Source organism: Mus caroli, unplaced genomic scaffold, assembly GCF_978045245.1.
Source record: "Mus caroli unplaced genomic scaffold, Mus_caroli_1 scaffold_16, whole genome shotgun sequence".
Lineage (NCBI taxonomy): Eukaryota > Metazoa > Chordata > Mammalia > Rodentia > Muridae > Mus > Mus caroli.
The window spans coordinates 49,525,690-49,549,642 of NW_028227271.1; the positions used below are offsets into that span (position 1 = coordinate 49,525,690).

The 23,953-nt window shown below is 40.1% G+C and overlaps 1 protein-coding gene across 10 annotated transcripts in view; it reads left to right on the forward strand.

The window, feature by feature from the left end:
• The window catches only part of Enpp2 (ectonucleotide pyrophosphatase/phosphodiesterase 2), a 114,193-nt gene extending 91,120 nt beyond the window's left edge, over positions 1-23,073 (forward strand). For 4 of the 10 annotated variants that reach the window (XM_029469427.2, XM_029469428.2, XM_029469430.2 and 1 more), the window contains 8 exons: positions 1,935-1,986; positions 10,361-10,435; positions 11,655-11,791; positions 13,694-13,829; positions 14,659-14,736; positions 16,053-16,185; positions 17,468-17,624; positions 22,442-23,073. In XM_029469427.2, the coding sequence (XP_029325287.2) occupies positions 1,935-1,986; positions 10,361-10,435; positions 11,655-11,791; positions 13,694-13,829; positions 14,659-14,736; positions 16,053-16,185; positions 17,468-17,624; positions 22,442-22,612 (939 nt within the window). In that variant the 3' untranslated portion in view covers positions 22,613-23,073. The remainder of the gene's footprint in view (positions 1-1,934; positions 1,987-10,360; positions 10,436-11,654; positions 11,792-13,693; positions 13,830-14,658; positions 14,737-16,052; positions 16,186-17,467; positions 17,625-22,441) is intronic. The other 6 variants (XM_021182711.3, XM_029469429.2, XM_029469431.1 and 3 more) reach the window with 2 other exon arrangements.
• The last annotated feature ends 880 nt before the right edge of the window (positions 23,074-23,953 follow it).

Consider the following 23,953-nt stretch of genomic DNA (forward strand, 5'->3'; position numbering starts at 1 on the left):
GTGAGGGCAGGTAGAAAATCACTGGGGAGATTGACAGGACCAAGGGAGGGAGGAAGGGAGGAGGGAAGAGAGAACTGTGTTTGTTAGAAGCATGAAGCCTGAACACTGTGGCCAGTGATCTGTAAGCAGAGCACTCCAGGCTCCATTGCCTCTACTCGGCTCCCACTGCCTTCCATGGTAAAGCCTGACTGTAAGGCAAAGGACAAGGATGTTCTTTACTGCAGTCCCTGAAAGTCACCTTTCTAGGTGAGCAGGGTGAGGAAGGTACAGGATGGGTGTCCTTGAAACCACACCACTGCTCGGTTTTAGATACAAAACAACAATATCAACAACACAAAACAAAACAACAAAACAAAACTCCAAAGTATTAAGCAATAATTTGCTTATTGATTTGTTTTTTAAGTTAAGAGTTTTACATCTACCAACCAGTGCTCCTATTAGCAGAAATGAACCAATGTTTCCACAGAACTGAAAAGATGCTTGTGCAAAGCCAAGGCGTTGGTTCATTTTTATATGCTGTTTAATTATAGGTAAAAGGAAGAGTTTTTTTTCTTAGCCTCAGAAAAGTGGATAATAATTTTCCTATTGTACAATCTTTTTCTTACCATTTGTCCCCTCCCAGGATTCCGTGGGGGCATAGGAGCCACAGTTTGGTAGGTTCTAGAGAGAGAGGAATACATTTTTCCCTTCCTCTACCTTTCTGCATTCATCTTCTTCCTACCTTTGCTCTTGATAAGAACCTGAGGACTAATGAGTGAAAAGGAGGCAACTCAGAAGCTGGGGTGTGAGGCTGCTCAAACCAATAAACACCAGCTTACTAAGAGGATGGCACATAGATTTAGAGGACTGCAGAGTTACTGTCTATACGTATAGACGTCTAGTATAGATGTATTTTGAGCATATTAACCTGTAGTATAGATTTATTTTGAATATACTGACCAAGTATATTACATAAATTTTGCATTAAAAGATTTCTCAAAACATCTAGTTTCTTTCCCTCCCCATCTTTCTTTTTTAGCTTCATCTACAACATAGTATTAATGAAAGTAGTGTGTAATTCTCATGCCTGACTTTGTATTTTTAATCTTTGTGTGTATATATATATATACATATATATGTATACACACACATATTTTAATGCATCTCAAAGTAACCTATGGTATAATTTTGCCCATGAGAGATTTTAATGTGGCTGCTGTTGTAGGCTCTGGATCACGTGATTGTTTGATTAATCATTATTTCTGAGACAAGATACATTTTTGTGTATTACTATATAAACCTGTAGCTCACATTTCTTATGGTAATTAGTTTCCTTTGATTTATATAGTTAGATCATACTGCTTTTATACATCTTATTGTCTAAGAACATTTGGTAATTTTCAATTAGCTTTACAGTAATTCAGTGGACATTATTGTGTATGAGGTTTTATCATTAATGCTCGAGAGTCTCAATGATAGGTGATAGGTGCAGGTGCTGAGCAGTGGCCTTCAGACTTGCTCATCATTACTATCCAGAAGTATTGAGGCATGACTGTTTGGATTTGACAAAATGCACTTTTATGTATCTGTTTGGTGGATCATTTTAGTGTAGACAGGAATTAATCTGAGATATGGGGCACTATACAGCACTACTTTATATGTATGTGCCCCAAATAGCCATCCTTAACCAACCTGGGAAGCTATGGAGATTGCAGTCTTAAGGGAAGGGAACTGGGTCAGTGGGAGACTAATGAAGGTGCTCTCAGACATATAGGTCAAGTTTAGCATGCAAATGTGAGATAAAACAGCAGCCCCCCAGGAATGTTTGCCACATTGACAGACACTGGGGCCTTCTTTGGGATTTAGCAAGATGCTAAGTAGAAAGAAGGGAAAAGGAGACAAAAGGAATTTCTCTGATTTGATTTCGTTCCTTTTTCTGGTTTTTACATGTGAAGAACAAATTGGAAGAACTAAATAAACGCCTTCATACCAAAGGATCTACAGAAGGTAAGGGAGCATTTTACAACCAGTAAGGCTTGACTTCTAGTCTTTGAAAATTGATCCGTAGACTGGAACTGGAGAGATGGCTTGTTGTTCTTCCAGAAAATCTGGGTTCTATCCCAAGCACCCACATGGCAAACACAACCAGCTCTAGTTCTAGGAAACCTGATGCCCTCTTCTGGTCTCTGTGGTCACCAAGCATGCACGTGGTTGGAAGACATACATGCAGGTCAAATAATCATACACATAAAACAAAACAAAACAAACAAAAATCAAAGACTTCCTATTTCTTATATGATGAGCACAATATTTTTAAAATTTTTCTATATGTATAGCAAATTGATTTTTTTCTCTATGCACACAATGTGCCATCTATCTTGGGGGAAATTCTCTTAGTGTTTTGATTTCATTTAATATCATTAAAGCCCTAAGAAAAAGGAAACAAATCTACTGGGTATCTGATGGGTCACAAGTGAAGGTGCTAACGGGGCCTTCTATGGTGGGAATGGTTGTCATAGTGATAAAATATTAACTCCTGGTGCTTATCCCAAAGCTGATCTGCCTGAGTAGATCTGCTGATCTCTGGGTAAGTAGTAGTGGAGAGAGGTGCCTAGAGGAAATCAGATGTTTTCCATCACACTCAGAGTTATCTCTACCCTGACCCAGTCTCCTCTTATTTTCTATCTGACAATAGGAAGCACATGATAGTAAACTTGTGCTATGACAAAAACCAAACAGAAGACAAACCAACCAAGAATCCCAATGATATCTACCACGGAAGAAAAACACATGTCTTGTTCACATTTTAGTATGTGGAATGTAGGCTGAGTGCAGTCTCCTACGATTATTGTGGACTCTACACTGAAGAGTTGCCCCTTATGGGACATGCCATGCTCACAGCAGCACACAGAACTGTGTACTAGATATCAGCACACAAGTGACCTCACTTATCTTCACAGCTCACCAGCCCAAATCAGACTCCTGATACTAATGATGCAGAGATTGTAGTCTTTCCACTGGGATGCTATCCTATAGGTCAGATGACTGCAATTTAAGACAGAAAATAATTAGGAGCACTAAGACAATCTATCAGGCAAACTCCTTCTTTTGAATAATTTTATCTTTTTTTTTTTGAGACAGCATCTCAAAAAAATAGCTTTGGCTGTTCTTGAACTCACTATGTAGACCAGGCTAACTTTCAACTTACCCGAGAGTCACTTGTTTCTGTCTCCTGAGTGCTGGGATCAAAGGCATATGCCACCATGCCTAGCTCTTCCTTTTGATTTTGAAGTCCTGGAATTTTAGAAGAAGAGCGAGTAGGAAGCTGCTCTGAAGGTTTTCTACAGTAGATGGGGTGACTTTCTGAGACAAAAGGGGATGAATTAAAGAAGCAGATAGAACATCACATCACAGCAGCCCCTCACCATGTGCTAAAGATGCACACATATCCCCCACGGCTATTACTGCAGCCGTCAGTTTCCATGTGGTCCTGTTTATCGGATGTGTGTTTCCCATCTGACTAAGCAGAGGTTGAGGAAGGAAGGCAGCAGCAGGTTTTATTTACTTGCCTTGCTTCCTTTTCTATGAAAGAGTTTCATCTTTCTTCCTTTTCTGTATCGCCACCCTCCCCCTTTTCCCTTTGATCACAGACACACAGGCCTCCTGGCATGTAATTGGAGAACACAGTATTAAAGGTGGGGTTTTGTTGGTGGAAGCTTTACACATCTCCCACAAACTCTTTGAGCGACTTGAAAAGTTTGGCGCCTAACTTTTATTAGTGTACTGTAGTATCATTATAAATGAACAAGAGCAACAACGAAAGGCAAGTTCCCAGGGTGGTGGTGTAGGACGTCTCACAGAAATAGCACCAAGATGCTCTGTAAAAATGGCTGTTAGGTTGCTCGTTCTGACTGCTCTCTGTGGACTCTTGTACATTTGCTGGGTTAAATCCTGGCTGTTCTTGTTCCTAAAACATTTCCACCTACCTTGCAATTTCTGCATCTAGTCTGCTGGTGAGTAAGTATTGTGCCCATGTGAGAAAGTCCCTCCTGTAACCTAGTACAGACCCCCGTGCATTAAAGAAAGAGACCTTGTCCTGGTGAATCTGTGGCTGCCAGGGCTAGAAGGAGCTGTAGTTAACAACATTACTTTGTTCAAGGCTGTTCGTGTCATACATGTATCATGGAAGGGTCTTCATGCGGGCGTTTTTTGGAGGGAAACCGTATGACCTTATTTACTGTTTGTTGGGCCTTAGCTAGGACTGACTCTTGTGTGTTTGAAGCAGCACAACCCACCATTGATGGTTTTTAACCTGTGGCTTCAAAAGGACAGCAATAAATATTAGAGGGTAATCATGGCAGCTGCATTAGTTAGCTTTATGTCGACTGTAGAATGCCTGTCAGATCCAATTTGACTCAGCAAGATTTATTCTGGCTCATGGTTTCAGTCCATCCTGAGAGGGAAGACATGGCAGAACACTACCAGTTCGTGGTAGTGGCAAAAGCATGTGGCAGAGAGGTAGCTTTGAGTGAAGCTGGAACCAGGGCCCTGGCTATCTATCAACTTCAAAGGCCTGTTCCTAGTAACTCACTTCTGCCAGTCAGATGCCCAATTCCTCCAGGTTCCTCTTCCTCCTAATATAGTACCAACAGCGAGGGAAGACATTCAAATGCCAGCCTGTGGGGAACATTTTCAGACTCAATTCATGGCAGTAGTCGTGCCTTGGGTCTGTTCATGGCCTATGGGACCAACCCTTAAGGACATGAGACACCTGAAATAATGTTACTCTTTGTCAATCCATGTCCTTGGCTAGATTCTGGGATTTGTGTAAATATCAGTGTTTCTTTTTCTGTGCCTCTTGAATTCCATCTCTATCACTTTATCGGTTCTATCTCATTCATTTCTATCACAGCAAGGCAGGATGTTCTGGGTCTGAGTACTTGATATATTATGCAGTCAGGCTCCTATTCAAACTATCCAGTGTTGGCTAGAGTATAACCCTGTGATTACAAATTGTGTGTGTGCTTGTGTGCATGTGTGTGTGTAGGTATGTGCACATTCATTATATTTAGAGTAACTATGGTGACTTTCTGACTTTACATATGTATTGAGCCTTATAGAGCTAATATTCTATAGGCAGACGTAAGGTGTTTCTGGTACAGGTTATTAGTTTAAAGTAGCGATACAGGTCATTGATATTTTATACACTGAGTCACATGTAATATTGAAGCATTTCTCTGTCACTGTTTTCTTGTCCTACACTATGAAATAAGCCAGATGTTTATGCAAAACACATGTGAAAGCTGCATATTCCAGTCATGAAACAGCCTGGAGTCTATTTGAGGTTAAAAAAGTATTAAATTAGTCTTATGTGATGTTTTGCTACCAATATTTACATTGTTATACAATCAAGGCCTGTGTAAAATAAACAGGAGGAAAATCATGGTCTTCAAAACTGGTTTGCTGAAGTTATACTACTTCAAGGTAGGTGGCAAATTCTAGATCTGTGTTGCATAATGGCTGCTGGTTTTTGGTCACAAATAGCTGCTATAGTGGCAGACTTGCTATGCAATGAAAATTCATTTCCTTGTGACAATGACTCCGCAGATGAAGGAATGAATGGCATGGAAAATGGAGATGTTCTCCACAGGCAGTTCTGGCGTTGTAGGCAGAAGGGAAAGAACTATACCAGTTACTTTCACCTTAGCCTTTAGTCCATTGCTACAAAATACTTTGCATTTTTTAAAGCAAAGACTTGTGGTCACCTTTGTATAAAAAGGAACTCACATTATGTATGTTTGGCACTTTACATATCATATGAAGTTAATTTATATAAAAAATGAGAGTAATTTTTGCTAACTGGGTAGAGGAATCCCAACTATTGTTGGGAGATCGCTGAGGCCTTCCTTTTGGAATCCTGAAATGTTTCCTGTCTCTTTTAGTTTTTGAAGACTCTAGGATGTTAAAGAAGGAAGGTGGCATGCTTGCTGTTCTCAGGATAGGTGTGTCTGTGCATGTGCTATGGCAAGCACTTGGAAAGTCACTAGCCCTGAAATTGCTTATGATTTATGGTTGAATTCAAGATACTGATGATAGACACTCACTTTTCCCTATCGGTGTTCTTTGCTGATATTGAAGCTGAGCGTGGACCCTCTACTGTCCAGCTATAACTATAGCCATGGCTGCTTTGGGTGAACATTGAAGTTGGCATTTTATGGTCTTTGTTTCTCAATAATGTAATATTTTTGAAAGATGGAAGACATTGGGAGGGTAGCTGGTAAGAGTTACAGAGGTCAGCAGAGCTGAGCTGAGATTTGACATGAGCTGGTGTTTTGTTTTTGTTTTTTTTGTTTGTTTTTGTTTTGTTTTTTTGTCTAAGAATGCAGCTGGGGGTTGTTAGGAGAGACTGTATCAGGCCGCAGCTGTTTCTGAAGTGCTGATAGATGCTTTGATGCAAACTCTTCACTGGAGATTCCCAATGGCTATACCTTGGCACTACTCTGGCAGAGCTTAGGAAAAGTTGACCCTTCATTCCAATACAACCTTCAATAGAATAATACAGCAGGCAGCCTCTGACTGGAGATTACCCAAAAGACTAGGGAGGCGAATTACGAACTTGGGGCCTAGATTTGGGATGGACCACACATGCAACTTTACTTCATCAGTAAAGTAGAGGTGATCCTGATGAGTCCAGTCTGTCTCAAAATTCTATTAGTCAGGCCACAAGTAGAATTCCAAATTTTTTTTTAAAAACTTGTTTGTTAACTGATTACCAAGTAGACATGTGATTGGTATCATTGGAGACAGACTATCTAACACAGATTAAGCCTCTGTCTTCATAGGATTGCTGTTCTGTTGCAAGACTTAGCAAGCAGATAAACTCCAACAGAATGCTTTAATGGTGGAATTGGAAGCACAAGGTAGAGACTGAAAAGGCAGTGACTGACAATAGGTGCTCAATGACAGTGCCTGACAATAGGTGCTCATAAAGACACGGGAAAGGGAAAGGCATTGGCATTTTTTTTTTTTTTTGGTAGAGATTTTGTGGTAAGGTTTAAGGGTATGTTATTGTGGGAGTGAATGTTTAAGCAAACAAAAAGGGAGAAGGATTTTCATGTGGCTCCAAGTCCATCTGCTAGAGTATGAATCAGGAAGCAGAGGGGGAGAGAAGAAACACAAACTCGAGTCTGCATGACTAAACTCTGGAAGACAAAAAGAGTGAATTCTGGGGAAGTCCACACCACTTAAAAAGATTCGTCTCACGCTCTTTTGCCAAATGTGGTATCTGGAGGGGAACTCTGGCATACACTAAAATGCCAGAGACTCTACTGTAAACACGGAGCTTGGGTGTGGAAGGAAGGCCGTGTCTGGAACTCTGGGTAGTAGGAGCTCAGCCTGGGAAGACATAGAATACACTAGATCCACACCAGGGAGTCAGAAGAAGGATCTAGGGCGACACCTCACTTGTAAGGTGTCTGTCACACAAGCATAAGGACCTGAGTCTGGACACATAGCATCCATGTTAAGAAACTAAGCCTGGCATGCTTTTGCAACCTCCACCCGTACTCCCCACCCCCCACGCACTGGTGGGGAGGAGAGAGATTCACCTCTAGACCTTACTGGCAGCCAGTCAATCAGTGAACTCCAGATTCTGTGTGAGAACTTATCTTAAAAAACAAACCTGATATCAACCTTTGGACTCCATATGCACGTGCATGCAAGCATGAACAGGTACATACTTAAGTTATACACACACACACACACACACACACGCACACACACAGTATAATCATGAGAGAGGATGCGTAAGGGGATGATAAAATGCTTTTGGACAGGTGAAAGTACTTCAAAAGTTCAAAAGTTCTGTGACATAGTAGGATAACTATAATTGGGCAAATTTAATTAATTGTATATTTTCGTACTACTAACAGAGAAAATCTTGAGTGTCTCAACACAAACACACACACAAAACCATTCATATTTAAGCTGATTACTATCCCAATTAAACTGATCTGACCATTATACATTTTATATTGGAATTGGGCCACATAAATATATACAACAATTGTGCACATGAAAATTCTCTAAAAAATATTAAAATTAGGTATTTTAAAATGTCAACACTTTCCATAGATTAGAAATCAAAGTAGGGAAAATAAAAAATGAAACCCGAAGAATGAGTTGCAGAAACAGAGCTTGTGGGCTGTCCTTGAGACAAATATCTTAGCACGTGTGAAGACTGAAAGTCAAGTCTTTTCTGTGGTCTGAGTAGGAACATTTTGTTAAAGAGAAATGCAATGTGTGTTAAGGAGAAATACAACACGTGGTTCCCCCAGGACATCCAAGACTAACAGAACCAGGCTGTGACTGGACCTGTGATTCACAGACACCATGATAAAGCAAAACCTACATCTTGACTCTGAATCTCAAAATTTATTTTTCCTACTGCAAAGATGATTTTTTTTTTCTTCTTTCTTGCAGGAATTGGTAAGCTATAAAGAGAGCTGGGTAGATTTCTGGAGAGCCAGATGGGGGTTCATTCGGGAAAGGCTGATGTCATTGTACTTTTTTCTTTAACAATTGGGGGGGGGGGAAAGCAAATGAGATAGTGATATGTTTGTGCTCTGCCTGTGTTCCAGAAACTGCAGTTGTGTCAATAGCTTGAAGCTGTGGAGTTGTTTTCTGAAGCAAACCTAATCTTTGTGTGCTTAGGTGAAGAACAGACAGAGCTGGAGGGGGCCGGGGCTGGGGTGGTCCTGGGGAGACTCCTCAGGCTGGCCTATCAATCTTGTGTCTCATCTGTCCTTTTCCTCATGTTCTTGGAACTCATGTTGTTGGAACTCTGTGACTGTGTTGTTTGTCAGGCACATTTGTTGGTTGTCAACAAATATCCAAGGGTGAGAGATGTAAACTGGTGTGTAGACTACACTACTTTAATATTATTTGCCCTAGAAAGGTCTTTTTTTTTTTTTTTCTTCATGCCGGCGTATGCCTATCTGCAACATGTCATGTCGGTATTAGCTTCATTCTGTGTGAATACCAGAGTCAGAGCTTAGAGCCTGTGCTGCATGCTGATTATAGATGGCAGGCTTGTCGTTGGACTATAAGCTCTTTGAGGACAAGAGCCCTCCGCCATTGTTGCTCAGTATCTCCATTCTCCAGCCCAAGGCCCAGCACAAACAAGAATCTTCAACTTTCAATGGAGAGATATGCAAGAGATAAGAAGTGCCAGGATAGGGTCTGGGGAGGTAGCTCAATTAGCAACGTTGCCGCTGTAAAAGTGTGAGGATCTGGGTTTGTATCCCTGGCATCTAGGTAAAAAAAAATGGGCGTGGCAGGACTTGCATGTAATCCCAGAACTGTTAGGCAGTCACGGGATGCTCTTTAGGGTTCACTGGTCTGCCATTCTAGCCAAGTCAGTGAGTTCCAGGTTTAGCAAGAGACCCTGTACTAAAAAGTAAGGTGGAGAGAGACAGAGACATGTGGTATAGATTTCTGGCTATGACAGGACACATGCATGCAACCCCCCCCCCCATACACCATGAGCACATACTCTAAAAAGGGTGATGGGGAAGAATATAAATTATCACTAGCAGAGAGGAAAGAAGTTTCATGTAACATATAGAATTGTTTACAATAGTCGTGAGCAGTACGCTGTAAGCAAAACAGCCCCCGGGGAAAGCAGAGAGATGGTGGAAGATGCCAAGAAATTCACGAGGTCTGGAGGAAGGAAGAGCCAGGGATTTAGGTTATCTGTATCAGAGTTGGATGGGTGCTCTAAGGAGGGGTGCCACATGTGAAAAATGGCTGCCCATTGCTGGCCTCCTGATGGAACGGATGAAGGAACAAGCTTCAGTATGAGTCTGGAGAAATACACTGGTATCTTAGTCACTGTGCCATTGTGGAGAAGAGAAAGCACGACCAAGGCAACTCTTATAAAAGAAACATTTAACTGGGGCTGGCTTACAGTGTCAGAGGCTTGGTTCATTATCAACATCCTGGGGAGTGTGACAGCAGGCATGGCAGGCATGGTGCTGGAGAAGTAGGTGAGAGCTAAATCCTAATCTATAGACAGGAGAGAGAGGGGGAAGGGGAGGGGGAGGGGGAGGAAGAGAATGAGAGAATGAGTGAAGTGAGCCTGCCTGTCACGGGCTTTCTCAAAACTCAAAGCCCTACTCTCAGTGATATACTTCCTCCAACAAGCCCAAAGCTCCGAATCCTTCTAATCCTCTCAAATACTGCCAATCCCTGGTGGCTAAGCATTCATATATCTAAGTTTATGGGGGCATTTATAGTCAAACCACCACACTTGCTAAGCTTTAAAGTTTAACTGATAAAAAGAGAATACCTTCTCAAAGAATTTTGATACTTCTGCTTCCAGCTGAAACCGGGAAATTCAGAGGCAGCAAACATGAAAACAAGAAAAGCCTTAATGGAAATGTTGAGCCTAGAAAAGGTTTGCTCTGAGTTTGCAAGGAAAATCTGGGTCGGTTTATGGCCCCCAAGTACTATTGCTGGGTTTTGCTGGCTTTGAATTTGCTTATTAGATTTTATTTATTTAATAACATTATGGCACATTCTGATTCTTAGGGGCCGACCCCCAAGTTTGGCAGCTTAACCGAGGCTTCCACATCTACTGCAAGGCTCAGGAAGTCAGACTACCCAGAAGTTGCTTGCGTTGGGATAGTGTGGGCCATTCTGCCGCAAATCAGCACTTCTGCTTGGGAGGGTTCGATGAAATACTGTGTGAACATTTTTTTCCTCCCCTACTTGCATAGAGGGGTTGTACTTTAATTAAAGCAACATGTATATATAATTTAATAAGTGCCTGCCAGAGTTTCTCTAATAAAAATATAGTAAAAGAGGCTTTTATTCTAAATCATTTAGGGAATTGTGAATTTGCTAAGCCTCAGTCTCTAAATATGTGGGCACGGATGGACCCCAGTTTCCATAAATTTATGGAGTTTATCCTATCCCAAGTGGGTGAGCCAAGCTCCAGGCTTTTTTGGGGGTGGGGGGTTGAAATAAAGGTTTCAGTACTGAACTCTCATCTTTCACCTCAAAGAGTAAGCAGGGTTTCAGCGACTGTCTTCTTAAAGGAGCCCGACTCCCCATTCAGGGGCCTTACATGAGTGCATTGGTAATAGTGAGGGTCTCCTCAGTACTGAGGGGCCCTCTTAAATACCCTGCTAGTGTTATCTATACATGTTTCTTTAAGTCTATGCCTAAAGATACAGATGCTAACCCCTCTCTCTTTATGCTGAAATAATGTGCATTTCAGTTGCAGTTTGCAAGTCACAATAAGAGAGTTTTCTTAACTGAACCCTTGACTAATCTGACATACCTCTTCAAAGGTCAAACCATTTAATTATGCAAAGTCCAACCTATTGGCTTTCCATTTAGCTGACTTATCTTAGAACTGACTAGATGTTTCCTTTCTATACAGACCTTTAAATGTGACACTTTCCAAAAGCATTATGGTTTTGACCCTTGGTTAGGTGGTCAGATAAATCTCAGAAGTGTTAGAAAAACTAACTTGATCAAACTAAGGAGAAGCTACTGTCTACTAAGTAAGCTATCAAACTCTAGGCAACTTGACTCCTCTTCCAATATTTTACATGTGATGTAAGGTTGACGTTGCACTGAATGTAGATTTTTCTTTCTTTCTTTCCTAGAGAGACATCTCCTGTATGGACGACCTGCAGTGCTTTATCGGACTAGCTATGATATCTTATACCATACGGACTTTGAAAGTGGTTACAGTGAAATATTCTTAATGCCTCTCTGGACATCTTATACCATTTCTAAGCAGGTTATTGAGAAAATTGGGGATTATACTCTTTATTGGATACAATGAGTGTTTTGATTAATAGTAGAATTTTACCTTAATTTTTCATGATTGAAGAAACATTCTGTTGCATCTATTGTAATATTATTTTGTGTGTGTGTGTATGTGTGTGTGTGTGTGTGTGCGCGCGCGCGCGTGTATACATACACACCACGGCATGCCTTTAGAGCTCAAAGGGTGGTTTATCAGAGTTGGTTCTCTCTATCCACTCTGTAGGTCCAGGGATTGAACTCAAGTGCCAGTCTTGGAGGAAGTACTTCTTCCTGCTTCATTGCGAGACATTTTAAACTACATTCAGTTTTCTGACTCTTCTCCTGTAATACGTTGAAGGGAACATACTGATGCTTTTAGGTTTTGTTTTTTTCTTACTTTGTTTACATTTTGCCCAATAGTTCCAGAGACCACCAAGGTTTTGTTTGTGTGTTTTAATGGATATTAATTTTTAGAGAAATTTGGATTTAGTGAAATGAGAGAGTCCCAGATACATATCCACTCAGCCTGAATTAGCATTTTCTTTGTATTTTATTTAATTTTTCAAAAGTTACTGAGAATGAAAAATAATTATTAGATTTATTTAGTTTATGTGTGAGTGCTTTGCCTGCATGTATGTATGTATGTATATGCTTTATACTCCTTAGAAATAGTAGAACACACTGGAAAGAGAGGCCCATTGGACTTGCAAACTTTATATGCCCCAGTACAGGGGAATGCCAGGGCCAAAAAGTGGGAGTGGGTGGGTAGGGGAGTAGGGGGGAGGGTATGGGGGACTTTTGGGATAGCATTGGAAATGTAAATGAGGAAAATACCTAATAAAAAATTAATAGAACATAGGATCCCCTGGAACTGGATTTATGCATGGTTGTGAATCATCAAGTGGATTCTAGGATGTGAACCCAGGTCTTCTGCAAGAGCAGCAAGTGCTCTAAACTGCTGAGCCCTCTCTAGCCCTCTGTTTGTATTTTAATAGAAAAAGGCAGCCCAGCACTTGGGAGGCAGAGGCAGGCAGATTTCTGAGTTCGAGGCCAGCTTGGTCTACAAAGTGAGTTCCAAGACAGCCAGAGCTACACAGAGAAGCCCTGTTTCGAAAAACAAAACAAAACAAACAAACAAAAAACCAACCAACCAAACAAAAAAAATGCTTTAACTGGAGTTTTAGTTTCATGAGGATGAGATACAAAGCTATAGGTCAGAAATTAGAATAATTTATTTGGTAGTTTTAATATATATTATACATGTTATATATATCAAATATATGTTCTTAGAGATAGATATATTTTCAATTTGTAAATGTAAATAACAAGAATACTACTTCCCTAACAACCTTGTTTATTCCTGTGTGTGTATACCTGCAAATTTGTGCGCACACACACACACAGAGATAGTTATATATGCTAAAAAGGGATTTGTGTGTGTACATGCTTGTGTTTGTATGTGTGTATATACCTGGTTCCTCAGGAAAGCCATGCACCTTCCCCCCTCCCCCATACACTTTTTTTTTTTTTTTTTTTTTTTTTTTTTTTTGAGCCAGGTTCTCACACTGGCTTGGAGTTTGCTAATAGGCTAGGCTGGGTGGATAAGCAACAGTAGAGGCCAGCCTGTCTATGCTTCCTCAGCATTGTAACAGTAGGAGTTCCACTTTATGTATTGTTTAACTTCAGACATTGGCAAAGAGATTCTACTGCAGGAAACTAAGAGTTTGAAACTTATTGGCTTATTTAAAATGAAGGGCTCTAAAAAAGAAGTTAGAACTATGCTACGCTAGTGAGTTTGGGTTTGGGCTGTTCAAAGTAGATGCTCTAGCTTTGCTGAAGTCATTTGGTCTCATCTCTGGAATAGCATCACTGAGTGTCTTTACTCCCCATGCAGGCTGAGGTCTCTAGCATCCCAGAGCACCTGACCAACTGTGTTCGCCCTGATGTCCGTGTGTCTCCTGGATTCAGTCAGAACTGTTTAGCCTATAAAAATGATAAACAGATGTCCTATGGATTCCTTTTTCCTCCCTGTAAGTTGCAGCATGTTGGGCTGTGATCACTGTGTGTGTGTGTGTGTACCTTTGTCAGAGTGGGAGGTATATTTTGGGGTTTGAAGCTTGTTGGTTAGGATTTCAGGGTTTCAGGGTTTCTTCATGGGGAAGCACTTGTGAGGCTATGAGATTATCCCCCAAGTAAGCCTGAAAATAGCCAGATTTCAAATATCCTGCTCTTCTGGGAAAGTCTAGACAGGGGAAACTTGTTTTCCTCCACATTGTTAAAGGGAATCTGAGAGAAATAGTAAGTTATTAGGCGATTAGTTCTTTCTTAAGACAGGTGTTTCGTTTGACAGTTCCATATGGTTATATGACGAGTGCTTGTCACTTTTTATCCCCCATTGGTCTCTTTCACCCTGTCCCCTGCTGGGATCCTTCTCACCCCGTTCTGCTCCTATTTCCATGTCCTCAATTTTTTTTGTGTGTGGCCCATTGAGTTTAATAAGAGTCATTTGCCTGAGCGTGGGAGGGAGGCTATTAAGTGGCACGGTCCTGCAGAGGTGATTTCCTGAGAACAATTATGCCTCATTATCTTAATGACATTTTTTAAGAGTCTAGGTTATAATAATGAAATCAAAGAACTACAGACTGAACTAGGTAGGAAGAAGTGGGCTGTAAATACTTCCTGAGAGCCGTTGAAGGATGCAAAGGGACTGAGTGGGACGTTTGAAGAAGCTGATAGGGGGAAATAGAAGAATAGATCTGCCGGCTTCAAACTCTTTGGGTTGACCTAAAAGACTGAGTTTCCTGTTGATGTTGAGATTGGTAAGCAATGACTCTGTTTGCTCTCCCACCTGATGTTTAGATCTGAGCTCTTCCCCAGAAGCTAAATATGATGCATTCCTTGTAACCAACATGGTTCCAATGTACCCTGCCTTCAAACGTAAGTACCCTATTTACCCAATAAACTGTTACTTAGAAGATAAGTATTTTAAATTCGCCACTTACCTTTTCTACCCCCATGCTGATTTTAATAATACCTTACAAATGTTTAGCTTATAAGTTGTGAAGATATTGCATATAAATTCTCTGTAGATGACCTACCTGGGCGGGAAGCCGGTGAGTCATCTAGCCCTTGCTTATAATTAGGAAATTGCCCTCATAAGAAGTGACCCAGGTCATGAAGTGGTAGAGCCAAACTAAACCACAGTTGCATTTTTTTCTACCCTGCAGTTCTTTCTATTTTAATGCTTATTATTTTTATGAGGGAGTCTTACTGAACTCTAGAGGTCACTTGCTACTTCCCAACATCCATATTTATTTATTGAACATGTCTGCAAAGACCACGAGCACCCTTCTTCTTTAGGGTGCCTATGTTTTCTGAATATTGACCCTAAGATCCAGAAGAAGATTATGAATATTCTTCTTTATCGGAATATTAATTCAGATGGTTTTAGGGTCATGCAAATTATTATTTTAACTTCTTTGAACATATAATTTATTTGTTTTCAGAATAAGTATCCTTGGTTGATAGTGATTCTGTGAATTGAATAAGCACCATAAACTCTGGTCCTCAAAACCAAGTTCTAGTCCCTGGACTGTGACTATTGACTATGCAATAAAAAATTTACCATTCTTCTTTCCAGTACTGTGCATGGAACTCAGATTCTCAGACACATTAGACATATATACCCTACAGCACTTAGCTATATCCTTAGCCTCTCACCCCTTCCGAGATGTTATTCCATGCAGCCAGAGCTGCCTTTGAGCTTTCTATGAAGCTGAGAATCATCTAAAAATCCTATGGTCTTTACCTCCTGGCTGCTGGGTATAGTCGTTTGCTACTACATGCAGTTGATGCAGTGCTGTGGGGAAGCCCAGACTTTGTATTTAATTTTGCCTAATGGCTAAGATACTCCTGCTCACACTGTAACTATCTATCTGGCATGCTCTGTCCCCACTTCTCCGCCTGGGACATATGGGCTCATTCTGCTTTCACATCTTGGCTCTTTAACCTCCCCTGGGAACTTTCCCTGACTAACTGGGTTATGCTTCCTGCCTCCCTTGCAATGCCCCCTCTCTTTTATCTTCCCTTTTGCAAGTTCATAGTGCACCACACAGAAAACGCTCGAGAACAGGTTCTGATGAGTCACAGCAGCTCTTAGCTTCTGACATTGCACTCGAAGAAGGCATCCTGCAGAGAGTTTGTCTGAACCAAGTGTATTTGGGCAGAAAGAATTGATTTGTTTCTTTGCACAGGTGTTTGGACTTATTTCCAAAGGGTCTTGGTGAAGAAATATGCGTCAGAAAGGAATGGGGTCAACGTAATAAGTGGACCGATCTTTGACTACAATTACGATGGCTTACGTGACATTGAGGATGAAATTAAACAGTGAGCTTTTTTTCCCCTGTTCTGTGTGAGATGCCTAAATTCTAAGATACCAGTCAATGATACTCATGTGCTAGAGCAGCTCATACTCTTAAATATTTTTTCTTTGAATTTCATCTAAAATCTTTAGTTGTTTTCCATCTTTGACTGACTATGGCTTTAGTAGCTAGAATGAAAATTTGATGTTTGTGATAGACACATGTTTTCATCTTACAATAAAATGTATCAGTTATATTTTTTGAAATGACCATTTATTCTTCAACAACTCTTCAGTAGAGAACTTGTGATTTTAATTCATTTTCATTACTTTTTGAGAATTTTGGAATCTTTCCTACATTCTGAGCCAGTATGTCTTATTCGAAAGTTGCATATAGACTTTGGTTAACTCTTGTTATCGCTCTCCCCTTGGTGCTATTTGGGATACAAAAAGATAAGGCAAATGCTGTGCTTACAAGGAGTATGTAGTCTACTGCATTTATACATGCACAAATAAACAGAAATCAGCACAGTGTTCAAATAACAAAGATACTTTGGGAATAAAGTGCTACTTTGAAGTACAGATAATTTTCAGTATTTTCAGTAATTCAAAAGAAATTTCATCTTAAGTATATATTTATTGTTGATCATTTTGGTACTTTTTAAACAAAATTAAGCTCACTCATTATTTCAAGATTAAAAAATGATTAAAATTATAATAACACCAAGTTTCCTGAGGCATTTAAATTTGTGAACTTTGCTCTACTGAAGAAAGCTCATTTAACAGCCTTGAGCTCATGCCCTGCTCTTGGCTATTAGTGATTTCTTTATACCAAATTCAAGATCTCAGTGTAGACTAAAAGTGTTCTTTTTCCTCTACACCCAGTGTCTTGTGATTCTAGACCAATTTCTATATCTATGATAGTGATGTTTCTGAAACACAAATCTAATATGATGCTCCACATTCCCCAAAGCTTCCATGGAATAGCTCCTAAATTCCATATCCTGGCACCCACAAACCATCACAATTTGTCTTTCATTGACTCTTCCAGCACTTTGCTAGTTAGTATTATCCTAGTCACCATTGGGTGCCTCCAACTCTTCAATCCAGCCACTTGATTTTCTTGGGATATCTTTTTCTTCCCACCTGGCTGAGGCAGGTAGACAATTCCAGGCATAGAGAAGACCATCAACTATGTTTAATGATATAACAGGGGGCTAACAGAGTGTCTTAGACACAAGTGATGGGTAAGCATTTTAAAGAGAATGTTTGGTGTGCCTTGTAACTTTATTTCCTTTCCTGACTCAGGTATGTGGAAGGAAGCTCTATTCCTGTCCCTACCCACTACTACAGCATCATCACCAGCTGCCTGGACTTCACTCAGCCCGCAGACAAGTGTGATGGTCCTCTCTCTGTGTCTTCTTTCATCCTTCCTCACCGACCTGACAATGATGAGAGCTGTAATGTGAGTTCAGAGACAGAGTCCTCCATGATGCATTTTCATACTTAGCTTCTTAACTTTTGTCCCCAGCATTGAACCAAATACATTATAAAGCATTGGGAGCAGCCAGCTGAATGGAAAGGGGAAATAACCTAAGCAGAACTTTATTGAATACATAGGGAGCTGGTATCCTATAATAATAATAATTCTGTATTTATCATTCTCAATCTCTCTCTGTGTGTGTTTGTATGTGTTGCATGTGCATATATGTGTATATATTTAACACAGTTATATTTATATGTTCAATTTTGACAAATGATGAAGTACCTGAATGTTTTCAGCTTCACAAAAAGAAAATCATAACATTTTGATAATAGTTAGGGTACAATAAGAGTTCAGAGGAAATTATTGTATTAACTTCTTCTTTTGTGGATGCTTGAAAATACGACAAAAGCTTAAAAACACACACACACACATACATGTAGCACTTATTAGTCAGGTTATCTTTGGCTACTGGTTATGGGAACTGTGATAGCCATTCCAAAACACAGAAGAACATTTACTGTCACGTGGATAGAGGTGGGAGGCAGAATGATTTAATGAAAAGGCCCTTGGCAGGGACAAGAGAGATGGCTCTGTGGATGTGAGCACTGCTTGCTCTTCTGGAGGACCAGAGTTCAATTCTCAGCACCAACATAATGGCTCACAACCGTCTGGAACTAACCCCAGGGATTCCAATGCACTCTTCTGGCCTCTGTGGATACTAGGCATGCACACAATGCACACATATCGATGCAAGCAAACTAGCTATACTTATACAATAATTAAAATATATTAAATTTAAATAGGAAAAAGTCCTTAACAATAAGACAGGAACCGTGCTATGTGTACAGAGTTAAAACTCAGGGACAATTCGTATAATCTCTACATGTACCTATATTTTGATGGAAACTCTCTGCTGCAAGCTTGGGTCTAGAACTTATAGCTGATATACATTTATTTCACTTACTAGAAGGAATAGGCATGAAATCTGTAGAATAGGATTGTTTGTCAATAAATTACACTCAAATTCCTAAATTGTATTAAAGTGTTCTAGAAGAGGAAACACTGTATTAGGCAAAAGCCATAAACTCCTAGGCAGCCTTCCATATGAGGCTGCAAATAAAACATGAATGGAAATAGCTACAATAAGAAGCAAAATACCATAACAATTGGTCCAGCCAAGATCATCATCTTCATGGGCGTGTGACTCTTGGACAATGGCTTCAATTATCAATGAAGAATTTAGGTCATGAGTGGTCAAAGCAAAATAAAGACTTCAAGAGAGAATAGAACTGTGAACTATGGTTTAGGAAGCCAGTTACAGTTATCTAAAACATTCGGGTTTGATGGGGGATAATGTTTTACACTTGATTTTTGCCAAAAGGCTACAAAGTGATGAGTGATGCTTTAAAAATTGTGTATAATCAAAAAATTTAAGTTATAGTGGTAGTCATAGTAATGATGGTTGTAATAGCTGCAGAGGTAGTTGTTACCACATACTGAGTACTTGCCATGATCTACATATTGTATAGGTCCTCAATATATATGGTTTCCCTCATCTAATTGCCTTGTAAAGTTTCTTTTTCCTGCTTTTGTGTTAACTTCTGAAGAACTTCTATTTAATAAAAGATGATAGTTCATTGATAAGATACGGAATTTTAAATTCCATAGATAATTAGCAGATATCTGTAGAGAACTTTGGCAGTTTTTTCTTATTGTGCAATTAGATAATCAAGAACAAAATGTTTCATCAAAAGAGAAACATTTTAGGCTTTGCTTTTAGGAGATAAATTATGTTGGAGGAGGTTGACCATGGTGTTCAAAAGGTATTGGCAAGAGTCACAGGACTGAGGTCCACAGCAGTTGAGCTGAGGTGTCATCTTAGGCATGTAAAAAAAGAGTCTGGAAGGCAGAAGTGCTGTGGCCGGAGGCTTTCTGGAGCCCTCTATGTGGTTGGAAAGGAGGAGGAAGGGGAAAACTCAAAGTGAGAAATAGGCTGCCGTGAGCTTGCTGGCATGATGTTTTAGCCGTGTTTGTTCATAGGAGAATGTCATACTCCTTGTAACATCTCCACAACTCCCTCAACAAAACCTCAGTCCTACTAAAAGCCAGTTGAGAGGTAGACTACACGCATGTGAAATGAAACTCAAAATTGCTGTGAATTTGAAAGATAAAGTAAAGGTTCTATAGGCAGTTATACATATAGCAGGCTATTTAAAGTACATCTCAGTACTTGGGATTCTAGTCTTTGCAGGAATGTGACAACGGTGAGTTTCAAAGCTTGTTCCAAATTTAATGCCATGAAAGTTCTAGGTGACAAAGGGTTTCACCCAGGAAATGAAATCCGTACGTACTTCTGTTCCAAGGAGTCTTCCTCTGATCACTGAACCTACAGAAAGTTTGGAAGTTCTTCCAGAGATATCATGGCCAGCATACTTCTTTATTAAGAATCTTAAGTCCAATAGCAACTACTCCTATTTTTTAAGTTTACTTTTAAAACTACTGTGACTTGAGTCTATAGACCTTCTTTGGGAGAAAGTTTAGGAGAAAGGACAGGAGAAAAAAAAATAAGCTAGGGTTATGGAAGCAGTTCAGAGGTTAAGGACACTGGTTGCTCTTCTAGAGCACTGGGGTTTAATTCCCAGCACCCATGTGGTAGCTAACAACCATCTATGAGCCTGGTTCCAGGGCACTGGATGTTTTTTTGGGCTTCTGTGGAACCACACATAGGTGGTGCTGAAACATGCACACAAAACCCTTATACATATACAAATAAAAAAAATGGAACTTTAAAAAGAATAAATACCTATAGCATAAAAACAATTGTGGATTGTAGTTTGGGTTATATTAATATTCTATTAGTTATTTTTAAAGCTTTTTCTTTCCTATTTTGGCACATATGAACTATATATGAATTTTATCAGTTTTGTATCTTGTACTACTAGCTTCATCAGTAAATATATTTTCAGCAAATATATTTTCTTTACATGTAGTATAAATGCAAATTATGTTTTATTTGCATGTGGTGTATTGTAAATTGCCTTATGGCAAATTAGAGACAAGGTTTCAGCATGTGCAGAAGAGAATATTCCTGGCAATTTATGTCTCAAGGAAAGAAGTAGAAAGAGACAGGTTTTCAGCCTTGAATTCTTATCTTTCTGATTTGTCATAGTTTTGAATTAGGAAAACTTTTCCAACCCTGTCCACACATTCATATACTGCATTTACAACGAAAACACTGGGCTCACTGACCATTGAAAAATCCAAGAAAGGAGCAAAATATGAAAATTCTTCCAAAATATAACCTCATGCTTTCCCTGAGGGGGTCTTGACCCATCAGAAGACCTCCTACTTTGTTAATTACATGGTCATGCTGAGGACTGGTCAGTAGCATTGTGGGTAGAGCTAAATTTAGGTTTGACTATACTGGGAGTTGCAAAAATCTTTGTTAGGCTAGGTAGGAGGTTATGAAAGGCCTGAATCCTCTCATCTGCTTGCAAAGTCATTTCTACATTTTGCCTGGAATGGCCAGGCATTGGTTTCCTGAACCAACAAGCTCACGATACATATTTAGACTTGGCATGAGCCACTGTCATTCTTGGTTCTGGTCGGTGTGGGTTGGAGCTTTCTGAGAAACCCTTTGCAGGTTCATGGGCCTCAACAGTTGGTTCACTGAGCTCACTAGCAGTTGAGAGGTAGGCAAGGGCATCTGAAGGTTCTTGGTCCTGGGCTCTGTAGCACTCTGTACATTCCTCTAAAGACTCTTGCTGGACACTTAAATCCAGAGGCATTAGGTAGTGGTGTTATTTGTGAAGGCCTTCCTGTCCCTGGCTACAAATGAATGGTACTTTTGCTTTATTCATAGGATACTTGGTTCTTATTATTTTTTCCCCAATGTTTCTTCCAAATTGAAATATTTTTGAGAAATGGGGTTTCTTCATTTGAATTATCCTTTAGTTTCAAATGAGACATGAAATACATTGTTCTGTTGTTCTGTATGGTTTTAGCCTAGAGTTCCCTCCAGCCCCCACCACACACAAAGCCGTTTTATATGAATGGCTAAGACAGAAGGACATTCCCTTCCTTTCTTTGGTGGTTTACTATTGTCTAAATTTCCCTTCCTTTCTTCCTCTCCTTATAAATTTTTTCCCCACCTCCCAGCATGCTGTCGATGTAAGCATTAGTTAGCAGCCTTGTCAATCAATGAAGCTCCGTGGAGTAAGTAGCCTCACGAAGTCACAGAAGCTAGGAAACAGTGGCATCTCCTTTCCAACTCAGACCTTTTGGGCCACAGAGAGCCCAGTGTATCAATTGACCTGTTTCAAGCTGAACACATTATTAGATAGTCACTAACTGTCATCACCCAGATAACTGATGGGTGTGATAGCTCCTCTGAGCAGGAATACACATGTAGTTTCCTATGCTAGGCACAAGGTCCATGCCTATTTTGTGAGATAGAAGAGCATCCCAGGGTGTGCTGAATCCCACCCTCCATTTGATGGCTGAGAAGAAAAGCAACCCGATCAGATTCTGCAGGGTCAATGATTTTCCCCATTTTGATTTGTGTTCTGAGAAACCAGTGAGAACAACACCTTTTCACACAACATTTCTCATTTGTTTGGTACACCTTATCACTGTGAGAATGTCTACAGGCCAGGAGGGGTATTTGTGGTGCATTCCTGACAGAATTCAGTAGAGATACGAGGGTCTGGTGGGAACAATATGCTTGGGTGTGTGTGCAGAAAATGACCTAGTCTAACCTTGTCTAGAAAAACCTGATTGCTTCCCTTCCCTTGCAGAGTTCCGAGGATGAGTCGAAGTGGGTAGAGGAACTCATGAAGATGCACACAGCTCGGGTGAGGGACATCGAGCATCTCACCGGTCTGGATTTCTACCGGAAGACTAGCCGTAGCTATTCGGAAATTCTGACCCTCAAGACATACCTGCATACATATGAGAGCGAGATTTAACTTCCTGGGCCTGGGCAGTGTAGTCTTAGCAACTGGTGTATATTTTTATATGGTGTTTGTATTTATTAATTTGAAGCCAGGACATAAACAAACAGAGAAACAAATGAAAAAAACCACGTAGTATTTTAATCCTGTACCAAATCTGACATATTAAGCCTGAATGACTGTGCTGTTTTTCTCCTCTAATTCTTGATGTAGACAGAGTTGTGTTCTGAGCAGAGTTTATAGTGAACACTGAAGCTCGTGATCCAAGTAGAAGCTTCTACATGGTGCTGCCAGTTGAATATGTGCATTGAGGAAATACTAGGTTTCCAGTGCCCAGTCACCACGTGTAGTCCTGTTCTGTATTGAAAGACTGATTTTGTAAAGGTGCATTCATCTGCGGTTAACTTTGACAGACATATTTAAGCCTTATAGACCAATCTTAAATATAATAAATCACACATTCAGATTTTCCCTGGTTCTGTCTGGCCTTTGTTTCTTTTGCAAATCTGGAGCTTTCCCTCAGGTGTGTGCATGCGCGCGAGGGCCCCGTTTCTCTTGCATTGGGTCCTCTTCCCAGCTGCTTCCTTGATATTTGACTAGATGATGGTATAGGTACATGCGTACTGGAAGCCAGAAGGGCAGAGTTAAAACAAACCAGAGCCGGGGAAAACATAATTGTTTTGTAAGGTATTTCAACTTTGAAAAAAAAAAAAGTCTCTTGATTGATTCAGTTCAAAATTCTCCATAGTAGATTCAACCTCAATTGTTTAATGGAGTTAAGGATGTATCATTAGTTGATTGAACATGTGCAAGACACTGTTCAACTCCCAAACCTACAAGAATAAAAACTTTATCAATCATATATTCTATTCAAAACATCCACCTAGGGGCTAGAGCAATGAGTCTCCGTTAAGAGCACTGACTGCTCTTCCAGCCATCCCGAGTCCAATTCCCAGCACCCACACGGTGGCTCACAGCATCTGCAGTGATTTCTGATTCCGTCTTCTGATGTGTGTGAAGACAGAACACTCATATAAAATAAATAAATAAACAAACAAACAAATAATTCACCCAGCATTCACCCAGCAATGATAGAGAATGTAAAGAGAAAAATGTAAGTTGAATTGAGTTCTAGATGTAAATATGTGTGTAGTCAACCAACCAAGGCAGAGAAGAATTGCCAAGGGCATAAGGTCACCGTGCAATGTCAGAAGAGTATGAATGGGTTGTGGGTTTAAATAACTTTTAAATAAAGCACATAGTTATGGTACTGTACGATCACATAGATATACATCAACTATGCACATACATAGTTGATGAACAAAGCCAAGAGGTCATTAAATATTGTTAATCAAA